General features: G+C 33.7%; 1 protein-coding gene across 19 annotated transcripts in view; it reads right to left on the reverse strand.

Annotated features, from left to right (window-relative positions):
* RIMS1 (regulating synaptic membrane exocytosis 1) overlaps positions 1-18580 on the reverse strand; it is a 306477-nt gene that overhangs the window by 84386 nt on the left and 203511 nt on the right. For 7 of the 19 annotated variants that reach the window (XM_059469483.1, XM_059469463.1, XM_059469472.1 and 4 more), the window contains 4 exons: positions 16830-16892; positions 12552-12641; positions 7129-7212; positions 1220-1291 (listed from right to left, as the gene is read on the reverse strand). The exons of 4 other annotated variants lie outside the window; for them this stretch is intronic. In XM_059469483.1, the coding sequence (XP_059325466.1) occupies positions 1220-1291; positions 7129-7212; positions 12552-12641; positions 16830-16892 (309 nt within the window). The remainder of the gene's footprint in view (positions 1-1219; positions 1292-7128; positions 7213-12551; positions 12642-16829; positions 16893-18580) is intronic. 8 more of the 19 variants (XM_059469476.1, XM_059469466.1, XM_059469475.1 and 5 more) reach the window with 2 other exon arrangements.

The raw sequence follows: 18580 nt of genomic DNA on the forward strand, positions 1-18580 counted from the left end.
CAGTACAATTTGTGTTTGCCTACGCTCTCGTCCCCTGGGTTCACTGCTGAATTACTGAGAGCCAAAAATTTGGACATCAGTTAGTTTTCACAAGTCCGAAAAAACAGTGAAAAAAAGGTTTTAGTAATCTCCATGGCACAAAAGTCTCTGATTCAATCATAGCAAGGATTTCAGTCATCCTTTAGGTAATCTCTCTGACTCAAATCGAAAAAGCACCTGGGTTGTTGTGACAACAGTCATCTGACTCAAGGAAAATGTAGCCATCTCTTTTGGATCAGGAACAATAATCTGGGATCAGAAACAGCAAAACTAAAAAAAAATTCTTAAGTTTTGTTACATAATGTGCATTTTCACTGAAAACAAAGATGTCTGTGTTGTTCATGGGAGTTTTAAAGCTCTCACAATGTAAACAGCTGTACATTCCACCTCTGTGAATCAAAATAATTTAATCAATTTCTGACAGAGGCAGGATTTCCTCCCTCATTTCAGTCAATTTACAGGGTTTAAATCATAACTAGATGTATTCGTTATTCAGTACATATCTTTATTTTTTTTACATATATATCATTATTGTTTCTATATAATTCTATTCTATTTCATTAGTACCTTTCTATTAATATATTCCTATTCTATTTTTCTATAATTATATTTTTCTATTTTTTCTACTTTTTCTACTTTTCTTTAGATTTTGAACATGTAACCCCATACTACTGTAATATCAAAGTTAAGATATAATGACAATATAAATTCATAAAAAATTAATTAATTTTAAAAGTTCCAGTCTTTATATTAATTTTATGACATTATAGATTTAAATGTGTAACTTAAAATTTTATATATTAAAGTGAAATTGATTTTATCAGAGGCATTTTGAATTATTTATCTACCTGTCTATCTATTTATATTATCAGTTGTGGTGATCATCCTCAAAGTTAGTGCAAAATAAGGATTTTTTTAAAAAAGAATCAGTGTTAAAGTGCAGAAAAGCACTTCTAGTCTTTGCCATTGTGCTGATCTGCAATGATGGAAAATGCCAGAAAAATTCCACATGTATGCAACAAAGTGATAGAAATACAGATACAAAATATATAATACTGTAAATGATGGCAACATAGCTCTCTGTCATAGATGTTCCAAAAAAGCTGTATTAGAGCTATATTCCAAAATCTGGGATTGGACTGATAATAAGAGATTCTTACACATCAATCAACAGTCCTACCTTTCTGTTTCAGCTGCAGGGCCTTTCCTAGCTTGTTTTTGGCTGCTATATCTTTCCACTTTTCTGGACTGCCTGCGAAATGACATGTCATAAAAGAAATAAACAAAGAAGAAAAAGAATACAGAAATATGAAGATTATTTATTCATGCATTATAAAGGTAATAAAAGAAACAGTTGACAGATGAAAAAGTGACAACTATCATCATAAACAGGCTGATGAAGTCTAGTTTTAAGAGACATTGCATTAATTAGGTTTGATTGAAGCTCATGGTGTGCAGCTCATGAGGTACCAAAACAGGGAAGAAAACATCAGTCCTGACTGAGCCTGCAACTACTTTGCACTTCACGGCCTGCATTCAACTAGAAACAATGACTCCTCATAGCCCTGTAAGGCACCTCTTAAGAGCATGAGAAACAAGTTCAGAGTAGACAGCAGGAAAAGAACCTTGCAGAAAGAAACAGAAAATATTACTTTAAGGTTTAAATCAATCTAAAATTGCTTTTAAATCTAAATTTCAAAAGTAAAACAAATACTGCATGATATCAGATTTAAAAAAGGCTGTCACTACATTAATAAAAACTTGTTTTTTCAAAAATCTCATTCTATTACCTTTTAAAGCTTTTAGAAACAGATTAAACCAATTCTATTTTCTTCCTAGTCAATATAAGTAAGTTAGAAATTATTTCACTCCTTCAATCCTTTCCTCCACAAAGTTTTTACAGAATTCATCTGACATTTGTATAATGAGGCACTAATTACCTCAGACAATCTAAGCACTCCCTTTGATATTAAATAATAACAATGAGGAGTAATAGGAGTCTACACATATAAGAACAAAGGTAAAGCCACATTTCATCATTATTACCCAGGACTATAAATATAATAAGTAAATCTCTGCATGTCTTTTGTTCCAAAATTTTCTGTAGTATCCACAGTAATGTCAGTATTTACAAATTAGGATTACTACTTTAAACCTCATAAAATCATCAATATGTATTATTTTTTCAGAGAAAAAAGTGCACACAGTGTTTCAGGAGTGGTAAAACCAGGGAGTGATGATTATTCAATCCTAGACCAGAAATGCTGACAAACTAATATATGCAAGATCTTGCAATGATACAATCAATGTCATGTATCAGGCTATACAAATTACTGTGGGCAAAACAGACAAAAATAACATTTAAAATAGCATGTTTTCCTTTTAAACCTTTGTGGTTATAAAGAGTAATCCAGTGTCTGCACTGGAGGAGACCTAAACAGCTGTGACACCAAACTATGCCCAAAGAACATAATCATAGTTGTTTTTCATTATTTTTACCCATTGCAGTCTTTGATGAGCTTTTTATTGTGATGCAGTAGATTCTACAAAAAAGAAAACACTGCAGCAAAATACAAAATATTTTCTGCATGAGCAGAGGTCATAACCTGATGCTTTTGGGATTTTAAAAAATGTATTTTCTCACAAAAATAGTATGTCAGATTAGAAACAGAAATCCCTTTTGTCCTCAATCTATTTTATTTTTGTATATTGCCATTGTTTTTAATTTTTTTCCTTTGCCAGGACAAATATAAAGTAGATCCAGAGGAAAACAAACATATTAAATGCTGCAGCTTTATTTAAAACCTACAGTTAGCAAAGTTTTCTAAGTTATGGCTATATCCACTGTATGCAGCAGCATTAGCATTCAAATTATGTCACCCTCTTCATTTTCTGTTTAGTTGGTTCTGTCTGGGGCTTATTTTTCTCTTTCTCCTAATGTTGCTTGCCTCGATTGTGACTTGCACACAATGGAGAAAGAGATCTCACAGTGAGTGGTTCCAGTGGGATGGAAAAGCCAAGAGCAGGATGTGCTTTGCTGTGACAGGTAACACAGCAATACACAGCACTAATGAGCTGAGGACACTTATTTCTCTGCTCTCAGGGCTGTCATGAGGGCAGCACATGCTAGAAATTAGTGAAAATCAGTTTCCTTTTTGGTTCCTCCCTCTGGCTAAGATGATGCTGTATACATTTCCAATTAGCTCAACGTGCTCTGACTTACTTCCTAAACATACTGCATAGGAGAAAAAAATATTATCCATGAATGGTACATGCACATATGTACTAGTACATAAAACAGGGAAAAAAATAAAAAGGAATGTGTGAAAGTATGTAGAGAACATGAAGAATATACTATAACCAATATACCTCATTTACTTTGATCTATGATTTGAGTAAATAAGGATACCTCTGTGCTGCTCCAGGTTTAGCACTTAGGTGGTCTACACTGTCCTGTTTTGGAATGCAAGACTCCAGCGTCCTTGTTCTTCACAATATTTGGAATCATGGATGTGAATTTGGACGGAATGAGCAGAAACAGAGAGATGGTCACATGCAGTGAAGGTGGAGACATGCAGGCAAATATATAAACAAAAAGCATTAAGTCACTATCTACTGAAAAAGGCTGTATTTCTCATTTTCCTATTCCAAACACTATAAAATTTTAGATGTAAGATCAACCTTCTAAGATGTAAAGATGTATAGAATGAAAGCCACAACAGTATTTTTAAAAACCATTATATGCTCTACATGCTGAATGGCAGTTCTGTTATTTAATTTATGGTGCAATTATCCTTCTTGAGAATATATAAACATATAAAAAACCTCTTTGCTTAAGAAGATGCATATTTTGTCATTATATTGTGAAATTCTCCCAAAAATACAAGTAAATTTCCTAATTTCATGCATTTTGATGATACCTTCATGTTCCATTGCCACACAGTCTGCTACAGTAACAATTTTCAGTAATTCAGGAGTGAAGTAGAATAACTGACTCAGATTTTTTAAAAATAAAAGGTATATAGGAATATCTTTGAATTTCTATGGAATTTTAATTTCTGCTGAAGCTGTAGAATTTCTTCACAGCTTTCAATCTGAAAAAATATTATCTTGTTGGTTTATTATTTGTTTTTAATGAAATATATGACAAGATCCATGAATGGAATATTTTTTTTTCAAATATAAAATTTGAATTTTAATGAGAAAACTCAGCAAAATTTGTGGTTCCCTAATAACATAAGTTTTGTAATATATCTGCATCTATACCCAGTAGGGTCAGGAATGGCTAAAATTTCTCCCTAAGATCATAAATCTTCCAACTGTCACACCAAATCATTGAACAATACATACCATATTTAGGCAAACACTACATATTGTTTTATATACAGACAAGCTATTTACAGTTCATGTTCCAAAATTCTATGTGCCTCAGTATATTTACCTGCCAACAAATCTACACACAGAAATTTATAATATGCCTACAGAAATTAAAAATTACTACTTCTGAAATGAAAACATAACAGTGTTATACAATTCAGTGTCCAGTATTTTTATATTATTTCTTACTGTCTTGTACAGGAGCCCTCAGTGGCTTGCAGTGAGTGTTACTTTATGTAGCCTTAAAGCCACCAGGAATGTCATGTTCAACACTTCCTGACTTTTACTGAAGTTTCCTTAAAGGCTGGATCTGCATGGTCCCTGCAAGTACCAGAGGGCACTTGCTCTGCAGCTGGCTTCAGGTGACTCTGGGACAAGCATTCTTACACATGCATGCATGACTGACAGAAGCCACTTCTCTTAAATGAAAATATATAAGAATTCCTTTTTTTAAAGGCTCATTTTATCCAGTCTTAGTTATATGCTGATGTTATATTGCAGATTTTTCAAATGAACAATCTGAAAAAAAATTCACCTACCATTAAATACTCAGCTTTCATTCACCTTGTTTTTATCATCACTTAAATTTCACAGATCTCCAGATACCCGTCTGTCTACACTGTAGACACTAGACATTTAGACTTCCTAATTTCTAATAAAAAAGCTGAAAAAACTTTCAAGGAATTATGCTATTAAATCCAGTAGAAAAATTATCCTTCAAAACATCTTATAGAAATAAATGATACCAAACATTTCCAAATTTCTAACACTGAAATAATACTTAACTCATGTCTTCTCATCAAGTATCAAGGAGACACTTCCTGATACAGCAAGTGAGCAAATTCCAGAAGAACAATCTTGCCAAAAATTTTATCAAAACTTATGTTAATAACCATTAGAAATAAACACAATGTTAAAAAAATTAATTTGTCAAAATTAGAAATAATGTAAACTTAGAGTGGAGAACAAAGGAAAAGCACCTATGATTGCTTCACTGATGTTCTCTCTACAGATATGCAAAAAACTCAAGGTTCTCAGGACTTCTCCTAATATCAGAGAAAATCTTGGAACTCACAGGCTGCAAACACTCATCAGCATTGAGGTTAGCTTTATTTCCTTCTGTGCTCATCAGTGCCTGACTGCTCATCATTGGGTTTTGGTGACCAGATTGCATGCAAGACTTCCAAACACAGGTAGGCACTGATTTCAGGTAGAAAATCAGACTCCTGTTTATCCATCTCAAAAACCTTGCCATTACAGATTCCATATCCTACAGATGTTTCATTGTAAAATGTTTGCTAGTGGGCATTAGATGATTTCAGCCTTTCTCCACAAAATTTCAGCTGATGTAAAAAGGCTTACTATTTGGCATTGAGAATGGAAGTATTTAGAGGAAAACCTTATTTCCCTTATTTTTTCAATCTGATACCCTGAAGTCAAAGGCAATCTTTCAATTGACTCAAAAAATGAGAACCAAAATTACTTAAAAATGCCTGAAAGACTTAAAGTACATTTGTAAACTCTTAGTAGTTGTCCTATCAAAGGGATGTGTTGGCAAAATTTCTGGAAATGCAGTATCTGTAAGGGAGGACAGCTTCAAAATGATGTTTCACTACTTTAATTCTGTAATTTATAATGCTGTTTAACTCCAATTTAAAAAAGAAAATACTACCCACACACAGTTACACTCTTCCCACCTGGTCTGAGTGAAATATTTCCAGTACCAAGTAAACAAGATAAATCACAGTAAAAATATTAGTTCTGTGGGTAGACTTCAGCAGAAGGCCAGGACTGGCACCACTGGTATTTCAGTCTTAAAACACTTTTAAATGCAGCTTCATAAGTTCATGTAAAGATTACTTACATTAATCTGCATTTACATTAATCTGTGTCCTGTCAGTTACTGTAATACAAAATACTGAAAGAAAAATTTTGAAATTGCACTTAAATATAAATTACAATGTCTGCTTGAAATATCTATCTGGAAATAAAATAACAAAGAAAAAATTACTGCTGCCAAAGCAATGGGATACCAAAACTCATGTGATTAGAAAGCTTGTGAGAAGTAAAAAACAAAGGTGCTTTTAATAATCATAGATGATATTCAGCATAAAAATTTACTTAGAGCCCTGATGTTCTTAATCAAAACCTACCTTATTAGGAAACCTGCTCCATGGAGGCCATCCTGATTTGGACAGAATTTACAAAGAGTGCCAATTTTTACATACATCAACTACAAAGTGTTAACAAGACCTCCAACATATCAGCCTGTGGGGTTTTTTCCCATTAGGAACAGTTTGTTGAAAAAAGGAAAACCAAAACCAATGAAAACAAACTTATACACAAGAATATGCTCTACAACAAGTATTTCTCACATTATAAAGCACCACAGTGAAAGCACCAGCACCATTTACAAAAGCAGGTAAAGACAGACTAAAGAACATTAACACAGATGATGCTCTGTTGTACCAGACATCATATTTCATGCCTTGTGACTATTCAGACAAACAGAAAACTTGAAAAGATGTTAATTCTTCTGTGCTTTATAACAGCTCAACAAAACGCAGAGATGATACCTAAACTGCTGTTTTATTTTGGGCTTCTGGAGGTTGCAAGTCTCCACACAAATGCACACTTCTAAATTTCAGTGTACTCCTCTGAGAGTGCAAGATGCAGTAAGGCATTTTTCAGCTGGGAGGAGCTGACTAGTACCTGTCATCCTCTGGAGATGCATGCTGGATATGAATCCTGGGACTAGTAGGTCGTCTCCTCTCTAGGGAGGGGGACCATCTACCCCTGTTTGCCCGTTCAATAAAACAGGAAAAAAATACGGTATTTAGTTTGCGGTAAAATTAAATATATGGGATTTGGGACTGGAAAAATACCCCAAAAAAGTAGTGAAAGTGTGTAATTTAATTATTTTTTCTAACAGCTTTCTAATAACCAAGTATACTTTAATAAAGGCTGCTTAATGCAAAAACATCCCATCTGAAACAAAGAGAAGGTATGGCCAAAGATACACAATTTAGACCAATATAAATCTTCTATATGGTGTACCATTAAGTTTTCAAATATTCTCAAATGCTTGACTACCTAAAAGCCTGTCATTTGTGTAGGAAGCTGCAATTCCAAATCAGAAAAGACTTGTAAGACTGTATGATGATCATTATCTTGGTATTTTTCTAATCCTATCTCTCCTAGCTATTTACAAAGAAACATGTAATCTCAGTAAAAATGTAGGACTGATAATTATGATAAAAGTTCTTGGGCATAAAGTCACCCTTTTCTGGAATGCAGTGAAAGAATACAGGTAGATTATTTAACTAAAACTAAGCTACACACATTTGTGTACAAGTACTGGAGTAATTTTTTATCATTTGAAAACATATAGTAAAAGCGTGTGCAGCCAGCTTCCTCTTCTATTAATTTCTCTTTATCCCTGCAGTACATGCAAGACATTATGTAACACAACTAATGTCAACAAAAAGGACCTGAATTGAGAATGAAAACTGGTGTATTATGAGATTTCTTTTCTTGAAAATCTCATTAAATTCAGAATGATAAATACTATAATATAGACTGATGTTTTTGTTTGTAATGCAACAATTGAATGCATAACGATTTACAATACCGAAACAAACTGATTTATTGACAAAGAGCAAAATATTTGCATAAATTTGGCACAAGTATCTAATATTTCCCTTTCTGAGGCATTCTTCCAGTCCATGTAATAAGGAAAAGGGTTTGATTTATGGAACATGCAAATAACAAAGGTTTTAGGGACATGAGCATTATTTGAACAGTTAGGTAGGTCTTTCAGATGTTTCAAGAGCAGATAGGTTGTTAGTAGTTAGCTTCTTTTCTCTCCAAAGCAAGAGTTAAAGAAAATGTTAATGCATCAGTGCACTCAGACAAAGCCCTTAATATGCTGATATCCACTACAGATATTAAAGAGCATTTGAAAGAATTAACTAGGTATTTCAGTAGGAATTTTCAGAACATGGTCCTTCCATTGGATGCTGAATGATTCTGAGGCACAGTACAACACCAACATGTAGCTACCTACTTCTTTACATGCTTGGAAAGAACCAGAAAGACAATATGTCACAGACCTAATGCAAACATGTATTTCACTGTACATCATTTTAAATGGAAATGGGGGTATTTGACATAACTGTTAAGGGCATGCAATATGAAAATCAACTTGAATTCAGGACAAGCTTTAATTGGATCAACCTCCCTGGTATCTGTTTATGATTAGGTAACAGGTAACTGCTGATCTTTGTCTCTTGCTTAGCTAGTAGTGGCCAGCTGATGGCAAACATCCTGTTTTGATTCCCACTGCAGTGAAGCACCTCAGAACAAATCTAACACAGCTGTGGGGCTGTATTTTGCAGGTTTGCTGATCCTTGTACATGACCTAATCCCTGGGCTGTGCTCCTCAGTTTTATTTGCTCAGACCTCCACTAAGTGATGTCTCAGGCCAAAAGCCAATACTAGAAGCACAAATCAGTGCAACTGTTCTTGTGCTAACACACATACAACTGCTTGCAACAGCAGAAATTTAGAGGGTAAATAATAGCCACACTACATATTATTAACCATCACTGACTGCAATCTTAAATCAGTCTGAGGAACATGCTATTATGATAAGAAACCATTCCTAAATCAGTTCAGAGTCTGCCCTTGAATCTCATGTCTAGGTGTTTTCCTGAGCAGAGACTGGGTGTTGAAAAGAAATTTCTCCATTCTAAAGAAATAGCAGCCAATTTATAAGGAAAGAAGCAGAAATTTTGAGATGCAGTGAAAAGGATAAAAATGAAAAAACCCAAAGCATAATGAAGCAGTAGCAGGAAAAACACTTTCAATGGCAATAGAGAATATTTTATAAACTTAAAGATGCCTTGCAGATCATCAAAGGAACTTCAACCACAGAAACATTTTGGAAAAAAAACCAAATTAACAAAACAGCTTGGAATAAATAGAGGGTAGATGGTGGGAAGAGGAAAAAGCAGGTATGGTGCAACTGCATAGAGGTATTAGTAGGAGATCGATATTTTTGAATGTCCTAGAGTGTACTGTGCAAAAGAGAAGTAAATTAAGAATTAAACTCTGTAAAAAATCAGTACATTTAACAAAAAAAAAAAAAAAGCATGCCTGTGTCAAGGCAAGGTCAGTTTGCCAATCAAGTTTTATGGACTTGGTCAAATGATGAAACTTATAGGAGGAAAAAAGTTCTATCCTTGCTGTTTTTTTGGTTCTGCTATACTGAAACTAACTAGACTTTCATATCACAAATTCATATATAGAGCTTAAGGTAGTTTTCTGCTGGTACAAGCAAGTCAATAGAATGACTTTTACCGGCAAAGCAGTGTCTTAAAAACCAGTAACTACTCTGACCATTCCAAATTACATGAATGATATTGTATAAAGTTCAAGGATCAAAACTGTTTCCAGCAAATCAGTGACAGAGACAAAGAGGGCTCCACTGTCCATCTGTTATAACAGTACCATTTTGTTAAAATGTGGTTTATTTTAGCTCTTTTTCTCAAATATAATCTAATTCATACCCTCTGAGTCAAAAGGTGAGGGGGAATAAGTAGAATTTTCCATAGGTAAGTATATTCCTAATTTTGTTAAATACACAAAGGTGTATTTAGAAGTCTGTATTTAGAGGCATAAAATTCTAGACTTTTAAATAATACCTGCAATGATGCCATTCCGGGAGGGGAGAAGGGAGAAGAAACAACATGAAAACAACTAACATCTTCGACATGAGTCTCTCAAATATACTGATAAAGGGCTGTAGATTGGAATTCATAAAACCTTAGAGTGCTTCTCTTAGATGGATCAATTCTAGACCTGACAAGTGTCTCATCTCCTCTAAGTCTCCAGTAATGAAACAACCTTTTCCATGCTGTCTATTACATTGTAATTTTTATTTTGTTTAGTGTTTCACTACAATTACTTTCAAAAGATATTTCCTACTGCTTAAGGTGAACTTGTCTTACTGTATTTTTAATCTTTTGTTCTCATCTTGTCCACCACAGAACCAAAATGCTTTCTATAGACCCTGAACTTAATTCTGTGTTCTTCAGACTAAAGACTCTTCTATCATCACATGCAACCGAGGACTAACTTCATGTTCAAGTGTAAGCCGATTCCAAATTCAACAGAGGAGAATTAAATCATCAAAAATTTATGATCCCCAAAACAAAAATATTAACTTTGTGGGGTTTATATATTAAATATAACATCCTCCTCCAAAATTTGGGTTGCATAAGAAAATCTTCTATGTCACAAGAAAGGAAAAAAAAATCCTCTGCCAAAGCCACACATACCTTATTATTTTCAATGAAATTATCAAGAAAAAATTGAGTATCAATTTCCTTAACAAGAACTTTTCTGCTCTATGAAGGATACCAAGTCAAAACATCCTATTTAGGACTTCTAAAAGCTAAGAAAAACTTTCACAGTGATGGGCAGTTTTTTCTGGATCAGACCCACTGATTATTTGGCAAAATCACATATTTAGTAGCAAGAGAGGCCACTAATACAGACTAAACATTTTCTTTACATACATCCTTCTGCTTATGCAAAATGATGCAGATTCTGCACAGTGCCCAGTGGACATAGGTGGACATGAATTCTAAAGGCATAGTGGAACCACTTCACATCAGGACAGATGTAGTTTGGAGTATACAGTTTATAATTACCAGTCAGTGTTTCACTGAATATTCAACTTGATGGGTGGCATCTTGAAGTAAATGCAGAACACACTGCTCACATTTATATGCAGTTACATTAGGTAACTGCTTGTAGATGAAGGCAGCTGTATGTATGCACACACTCAGTAATTAATGTGATGCTACAATATCTTTTAAAAATATCTAGAAAAATATCTCTATTTCATTCTGAGTGGCTCTATATCAGCTGTTTTTTTAATTTATTTTTTTTAACAACCATGTTCATATTATCTGTAATGTCTTGAGCTCAGACTTAAAAAGGAATAAACTACTGTAGATCCATCAGGGATACCTCAGCAGAACATTAGTCCTTTCTCTGCAACAAGAGCATAACTTTAGAAAAAGCAAAGTTCCAACCAAGGAGCAGCAGGAAGTGGGGAGAAAGGAATGGGAGATTTTAAACAAAAAACTCTGGTAAAACCCTATCTTAAAGAGGAAAGTGCTTTCTTAGTGCCTTTTTCATGCATCCTGCCCCACAATAAAGAAACTAACACAACTGTTACAACCAACACACTGTGTATTGACTAAAAAAGCATTATTAACTTCCATACTAGTTAAACACGTACTGGACAGACTAAAATGTAATTCTGTCCTATTCCCATGCACTTACTGAGCCTAAAGTCTCATTCTAAGGTGGTATAATTCCTAGCCAAAAACATGAGTAGTGATGAAAAGTTCTCTTGTGGAATCACCTTTTTAACACCAGTTGTATGTGATTCACCTAAAATTTTGAATCAAACTATTGTAATTGTAGAAGTACAGAAAGCATCCATAACATGCCTGCACAATGTACGTGACACAATAATATTTCATTTAAATTGCAAACATGTCTTAAGACTCATGTGAACCTTAATATTATATCAGAGCAAAAAAACCTTAATGCAGTTATCCACCTTGCAAAAGCAGATGCAGCAGGTTAAAGAAAGCAATGATGTTATGCTGTTCTGTAAGAAATATATCAGTATTGATACAGTTCTGGTTTGAAATGTGAAAGTTTTGTTGTATTTTCTAATTTATGCCACCGCTTTATTAGCAGTCCACAGAAAAAGCAAGAAACAGATGTAATGCTTTTTAGCAAATGATGATGAAGAATCACAACCAAGTGGTAGTTGCAAAATACTTAACACTGCAATGCTATTATCAGCATACTGAGGACTTTTGTAAACAATGAACATCAGCTTGAACTAAGATAAAGGAAGTAGCTGGAAGCAGTCATAAACTCCAACACACAATTTACATGACATACATGAATACAGGAGCAAAAATGTCTACAAATACCAAAGCAGACAAGAAATGTACAAGAATGTGGAATAGTCATATGAAGAAAAACAAAACTTATAAAGATCACCAGCACAGATGACAAGAAATTCATAAGTTTTTATTTTATACCTTTCTCGTTCTGGTGAATGCAAACTAGTATCTGGTCTCAAGCAGTTGGTACTAGCACTCCTAGCCCTGTCAAGGGAGGGCTGCAGTTCACTAGTGCCAGTGCATTGCATCCAATGGTAGAAGAGAAAGAAAAGGAAAACAAAGAAAGGAATACAATGTTAGATATTAACTCATAAAATAATGCTCTCTTTACAGAAAATGTAGAATCACAATGATTTAATTAAGTAAAACGTAAAAGGGTTGACTGGATGATAGTGTCAAGAGTTGTTTAGAAAATAAAAAGCAAACAAAAGGCTGCGAGAAATTTTTTGCAAATATCATTGAAATGTTTAAAACTGAATGAGACAGAACAGCATCCACTTGTGAGAAAAGTGGAATGAGAAATATCAAACAATAAAGTTATATCCTTATTAACAGCAATAAGTTTTAAGCCAACATAAAATAATGTGATCCACTATATGTCATGTGAAATCCCTTTACAGTGAAGCTCATTTATTCTGCAAAATCCATATTAGATACCAAACAAGTGGGGGGATTAATCCTCAGTGTCTTACCTAACCAGCAGATCATCTCCAAATTTCGATATTCGTAAATTAAGGCAATCATGAAGGAGTGAAATATCCTGTCTAATCACGGGTTTGGTCTTAGCACATGCAGGAAGAGTTGAGCTTTGTAAATTAAAATTATTTAAACAAAATGAAAATAAATTTAACATGTAACAGAAATCTCATACATAAACAAAAGAATGTAATATAGAAAAAACATGCAACATATAATTTTAACAGAGAATACAACTCCAACTAATACAGAATAGTTTGTTTCAGGTTTTTTTGTAACATAGGTGTTAATTTAAATAACTAGATGAAGTTATTTTAGGATTTTATCCCTTATCTCTCAGTCACAAAAATGTATGAAACTTTTTGTTCTTTTTTTCTTTAACAAGGGAAGTCTACTTATTTTTTTAAAAAGAAGCTAACTACTTAAAGGGGACTCTAAACACTTCTTACCTGTATAGGTTCCAATGAGTACCATTTTCTAGTAAAGGCATCTTGGGTGGTAATGTTTTATAGTGCCTAACAGAACTTCTGGAATGTGGTGGGTCAGAAAAGAACAAAGGACAACACAAAAAAATGCCAGAAATAAAAAGACAGGTAAAGGCAAGCCAAGACTGACCAGAACATAAAATAAATGCATAATATTCTATTATATTGTTTAGCTGTAGGAGTAGATATCTCATCTATGTTTTTCTCAAGTACTGTGACAGCTATCTGGGGGAGAAAATTTTCTATTAACCCTTTTCTTAATAAAGTGCAAGAACTTATGCCAATGCTAGTACAGGTCAGATGTTTTCTTGAAATGGAAGTAATATATATTCCATTTATAGATACTTTACATTATAAAGTGCAGACTGTTTTAAGTTTATATTAAATTACTCTTTATTTCTCTTAGTGATGCCTTCCTTAGACCTGCAGAAATTTTTACCTCTTCAGTAGCTAAGCATGAAAGTCTCACTAAAACAGGGATATATAGCATCAAAAATTTAATTACAGATGTATTAGCAGCTGGATGTTTTTAATGTGGAAGTCTTTTGAAAGTGGCATATCAGATTCAAAATTTACCAGTAACTAAATGTTATTAATTATAAGCTAATTAAAAAACTTAGGAGAACTATTACATCAGCCAGCACAGCAGCACTAAGGTGGCACATGACAACTGTCTAATATCATCATAGATTTCAGAGAAGGAAACGTTTATTTTATCAGCCAGCTCTCCCCACTGAACAAGAGAGAAATTTAAAGGCAGACAGAGGCTGCTGAATGGGAATTATGGCCATTTAATGGCTAAGGATTAGTAACAACATTCTAACAATTTTCCACATACCCTACTAGGGCACAACTATGGAACTACTGGGAGAAGAACCAGCAGGCTTGAGGATTTTGCAGCAGTCTGTCCTGACAGGACATTTCATTCCTGTTAAGCCTTGGGCCAAAGCACAGCAGGATCAACATCAGAAACCTGGCTGTGTCACAGACAGACGAAACAACTCTCTGCCTGGAAACATCAGTGTTTGTAAAACCCTAAAGGATTTAACAGAGGAGCTTTGACTCTCCTTGTATGGGTTTAGTGGCCACCACTGGTGAATTTTCTATCAGAGGTCACTGTAACATGGCACAGGAGGAAAAAAGGAATGGCTGTCACCAGGCCAATCCTGGCTTATGGGCAGATATTACCAATCAAACTAGGGGTGATCTAAGACATGGAATGTGGCAATCCATGATCTATAGCATAGGTAGACAGCTTTCCTCCATTTCTATTAGTTAATAATTGCATACAGAGCAACAGGATGAATAGCTAGGACTAGTATTTCAAACTGCTATTACATTAAACTCACCATACATATTAACTCTGTAGCTTAGACTACCTAATTTCTTTCATTTAACATGAACCCATTAACATTTCTTTCCCATTTTAAGCTGAAGCTCTCTCAAGGACTAATTAAACCATTGTTCAGCAAGCTGCCTAAAAAACAAGAATAAAGCCTTATAAAATTTCTAACATGAATAAATGTCAGGTCACTAGAAATAAGAAAGGAAAGAAGATGGCATAGAACAAATTTTTGCTGAAACTGTTTTCAAAATTATTCTTTCAAGAACATATATTGCCAGTTTATTTGGAATTGGGGTGTATAAGCCTCAGAGTTAAATTTAGAAGAATTAATCTATTGTCATCTATCGCTTTTATATTCATCTTCAATACATTACAAGTATCATCCTCGTTTATAGTATACCACTACCATTACTTTTAAAGGGTGATTTTTTTGTGATTTTTTGATCACAAAAACACTGTAGTAATAAATGGAATAAAGAAAAAGGCAAGGAAGTGCTGTAGGCTCTGAATTCAGTGTAGCTATTACCTAACTCTAATTGCTGTCCTTGCAAAAAGGACACAACTTAGAAAAAATTGTGCAGAACTTTTTGCTGTGACCAGACTGGTTTGGTAGATTTGTAAAACTATTTGAAAGCTAATGGCTGGGCAAAGACATAAAATAACAAGAAGTTAAATAAATTAATGAATTTTAAAATTAAAATCTTGATGAAAAAGTCTTTTTAGCTGAAATACAAGAATGAGAATATTTCTACTGATAACAAAAACTTAATTTAACAGCTTCACTCATGCAGATTTTTTTGAAAGCTTACATATTTATTTACTATTTTTATACTACTCTGCTTTATAAGAAAACCCTATCACAGCATCCTCAATACTGCTTCAAATTTGATAATGAAAATTAAAGCAAGCCAAGACATTTAAAAAAATAAACAGTACTTTGTAAGAGAAAAATACTAAATCAAATAAAAGAATAATAGCACTAGACAACATAGTTTAACATTTGGTGATTTTAAACATTTAGCACTGACACAAAACTCTCATCAACATCCTGATCCTGAAGGGACAAAGGATAACCACCTGATTGAGTTAGTTAAATGGTTAACTACTTTAACTTCAACTTACATTTTTATTTATTGTAAATGAAAGATGTTCTACACAATGTCATGGATTTTTAACACAGTTAACAGACATGGTGGTAAAAAAGGTGGGGGAGCAGACTTTGATTTTTTAGATAAAGATATTTCAGTCCTGTTTAGTTTCACAACTCTGGAAAGTGGTAAGACAGGGAGCTCCCAGCTTTGAAACAAGAGACTAAAGAAGACTGAAGATGGGCCCAAACTACAAAGTTTACATGTGGATCCAATTTATAGAACAATTTTTAGATGCAAAAACAAGTGATACAAAACCCCTCAAATCTGGGATTCCAGTAAGCCCTTGTACATCAGGATTTATTCCTCTGCAAGTAACTAAATCAGCATAAGTGTCACAACAAGCAAAGATTGTTTAATTGTGCATGGCTGTTATATAAACATAAAAATGCAAACAAAAGAAAAAAAAACAACTAAGAAACCAATGTTTGAAATTATTACAATGCTCATGCATTGGGAGATCAGGACTTTTGTGACTAGACAGAAAATCTACTAGAAAACACAACTGCAAAACCAAAGTTTCTTCAACTCCTTTAGTCCTTACTACTGAGATTCAAAAACAAATACACACATCTGAATCTAAATTAAAACAAACAAAAAAGAACGACTGACATCTGGATCACAATGTCCTTGGAAGTTCTTTATGCACTGGGACTCAATACCACCATGGAGAAAACGTTGGGCACACAAAGTGGGCAGAACTAAGCAGGTGTGTTTGAGATTCCCACACTCCTGTATTTACCTGATGGTGTGTAGGCACTCTGCACTTCTTCCTCGCTTTGCTCTGGGCAGCATAAGAAGCTCACTGCACAGACAGGATGGGTGGTGAGTGAAACAGATATAGTTATGAAGCATTAGATGACATGGGTTATGCCAATGACAAGCAAATGAAAACATCAAAAGAAATGAGAAGCATTCACCCAGATAGATAGTCTGGTAAGACTGCATGTCTCAAAATATATGAGTCCAAAAATGCATGTAATAACTACATTTTCAACAAGTTCATTTTAGTGTGGCACCTTCCTCTGTGATATTTTTCGTTTAAATTCAGATTTACTTTTTCACAGCTCTTCATGATGAAACAAATAACATAAAATGGCTACAGTTTTCTAATAACCTCCTGTCTCATGAACTAATTAATGGAGAACTGCTTTAGGAAAAAAAAGAAAGATGTCTGTTGTTTGCTTTGTGTTGGGTTTTGTGGCTTCCTAAGCTACAAAATCATACAGGTAAAAGCAGTGAAGGTTTGGTAATGATTTAATGCAGGTTGGTTTATGGGAAGAATAACCATTCACTCTTTAGGGAAAATCAAAAATATATGTTCATTTGAAATATCGTGTTTGGCCAAACAGAAATTCTGACTCATAGCTCTTAAAATGTTTTTGTAATGATAATCCTAAAGAAACAAATAAAAAAACTAATCAGCCATCAGACTTTTGGTTTCTTATTCTCTCAAATTGAGGAAAATCAGCCATCTATTCTACTTTAATTATATTGTAAGCAAACACATACTATAGCCAGCAAGATGGTAAAATTAATGCATATTTATGCCTATGGTAAATATGACTATGATATGAAATATCCCTTGAATAAGCCTGTAGTTTTATGCACTTCAACACAATCAGAAAGAGCAAGCTTCAAAACTCCTATCATTGTAAATATGAAAATAAAGGTAAGCTTCATGGAAACATGCTAATTTTAAAAGAAGCAGGGAATCCCATGAAGTACTATGGCAAAAAAAAAAAAAAGAGAGAAAATATTACAAGACAGATAAAGTAGCAGTTGTTCAATGTGTTTCATACTTCATGTCATTATAAAATGATGCATTTCATTGATACACTATAGGCATTATTTACCTAAAATTCTAAACATAGCAGACTGAAATAATGGCTTGTGAGTCATGGAAGACTTAATTACATCTGGAGCTGCCAGCTTGATGTAACAACACGAATTAGAGTTGAACTGAATCTTTAAATTTTCTTTCTAAGCCAAATTGCTGTTCATAAGATCAGACAGAATTTATATGCATCTTTCCACATTGCAAACTATGGATTTTAGGAAAAAAGTTACTATTTTCTTTAGAGTTGCAAAGTAGATGCAAAGTCCACATTAAATCATAGAGTACTTTGTTAATATTTACATTTCGTAAGCCAGAGTATCTATGGTAATTGGCCCAAAGCAAACACTGATAAAGAAGTCATCCTGAAAAGTGATATAAAATAACAAATTCACCATGAAATTTTCTAGTTAAAAAAAAAAGCAAAAGAATCCATCAAGAAGATTACCAATATTGTGAGACTATACAGTTCTCTGATAAATTAAGTCTGTTTTGGAGGACATTTAAAGTAGAGATTACTATTCCCAAATAAATGTTTTCTATACTCATAATTGAGATATTTTACTTAGGAATAAAAGAAACACAAAAAAAAAGTGCCATGCTTTTGAAAATTGGACAATGGTTTCCTAATAAAAGGCTTTTCCTAACAGTTTATA

This window comes from Ammospiza nelsoni, chromosome 3 (genome assembly GCF_027579445.1).
Source record: "Ammospiza nelsoni isolate bAmmNel1 chromosome 3, bAmmNel1.pri, whole genome shotgun sequence".
NCBI classification, from domain to species: domain Eukaryota; kingdom Metazoa; phylum Chordata; class Aves; order Passeriformes; family Passerellidae; genus Ammospiza; species Ammospiza nelsoni.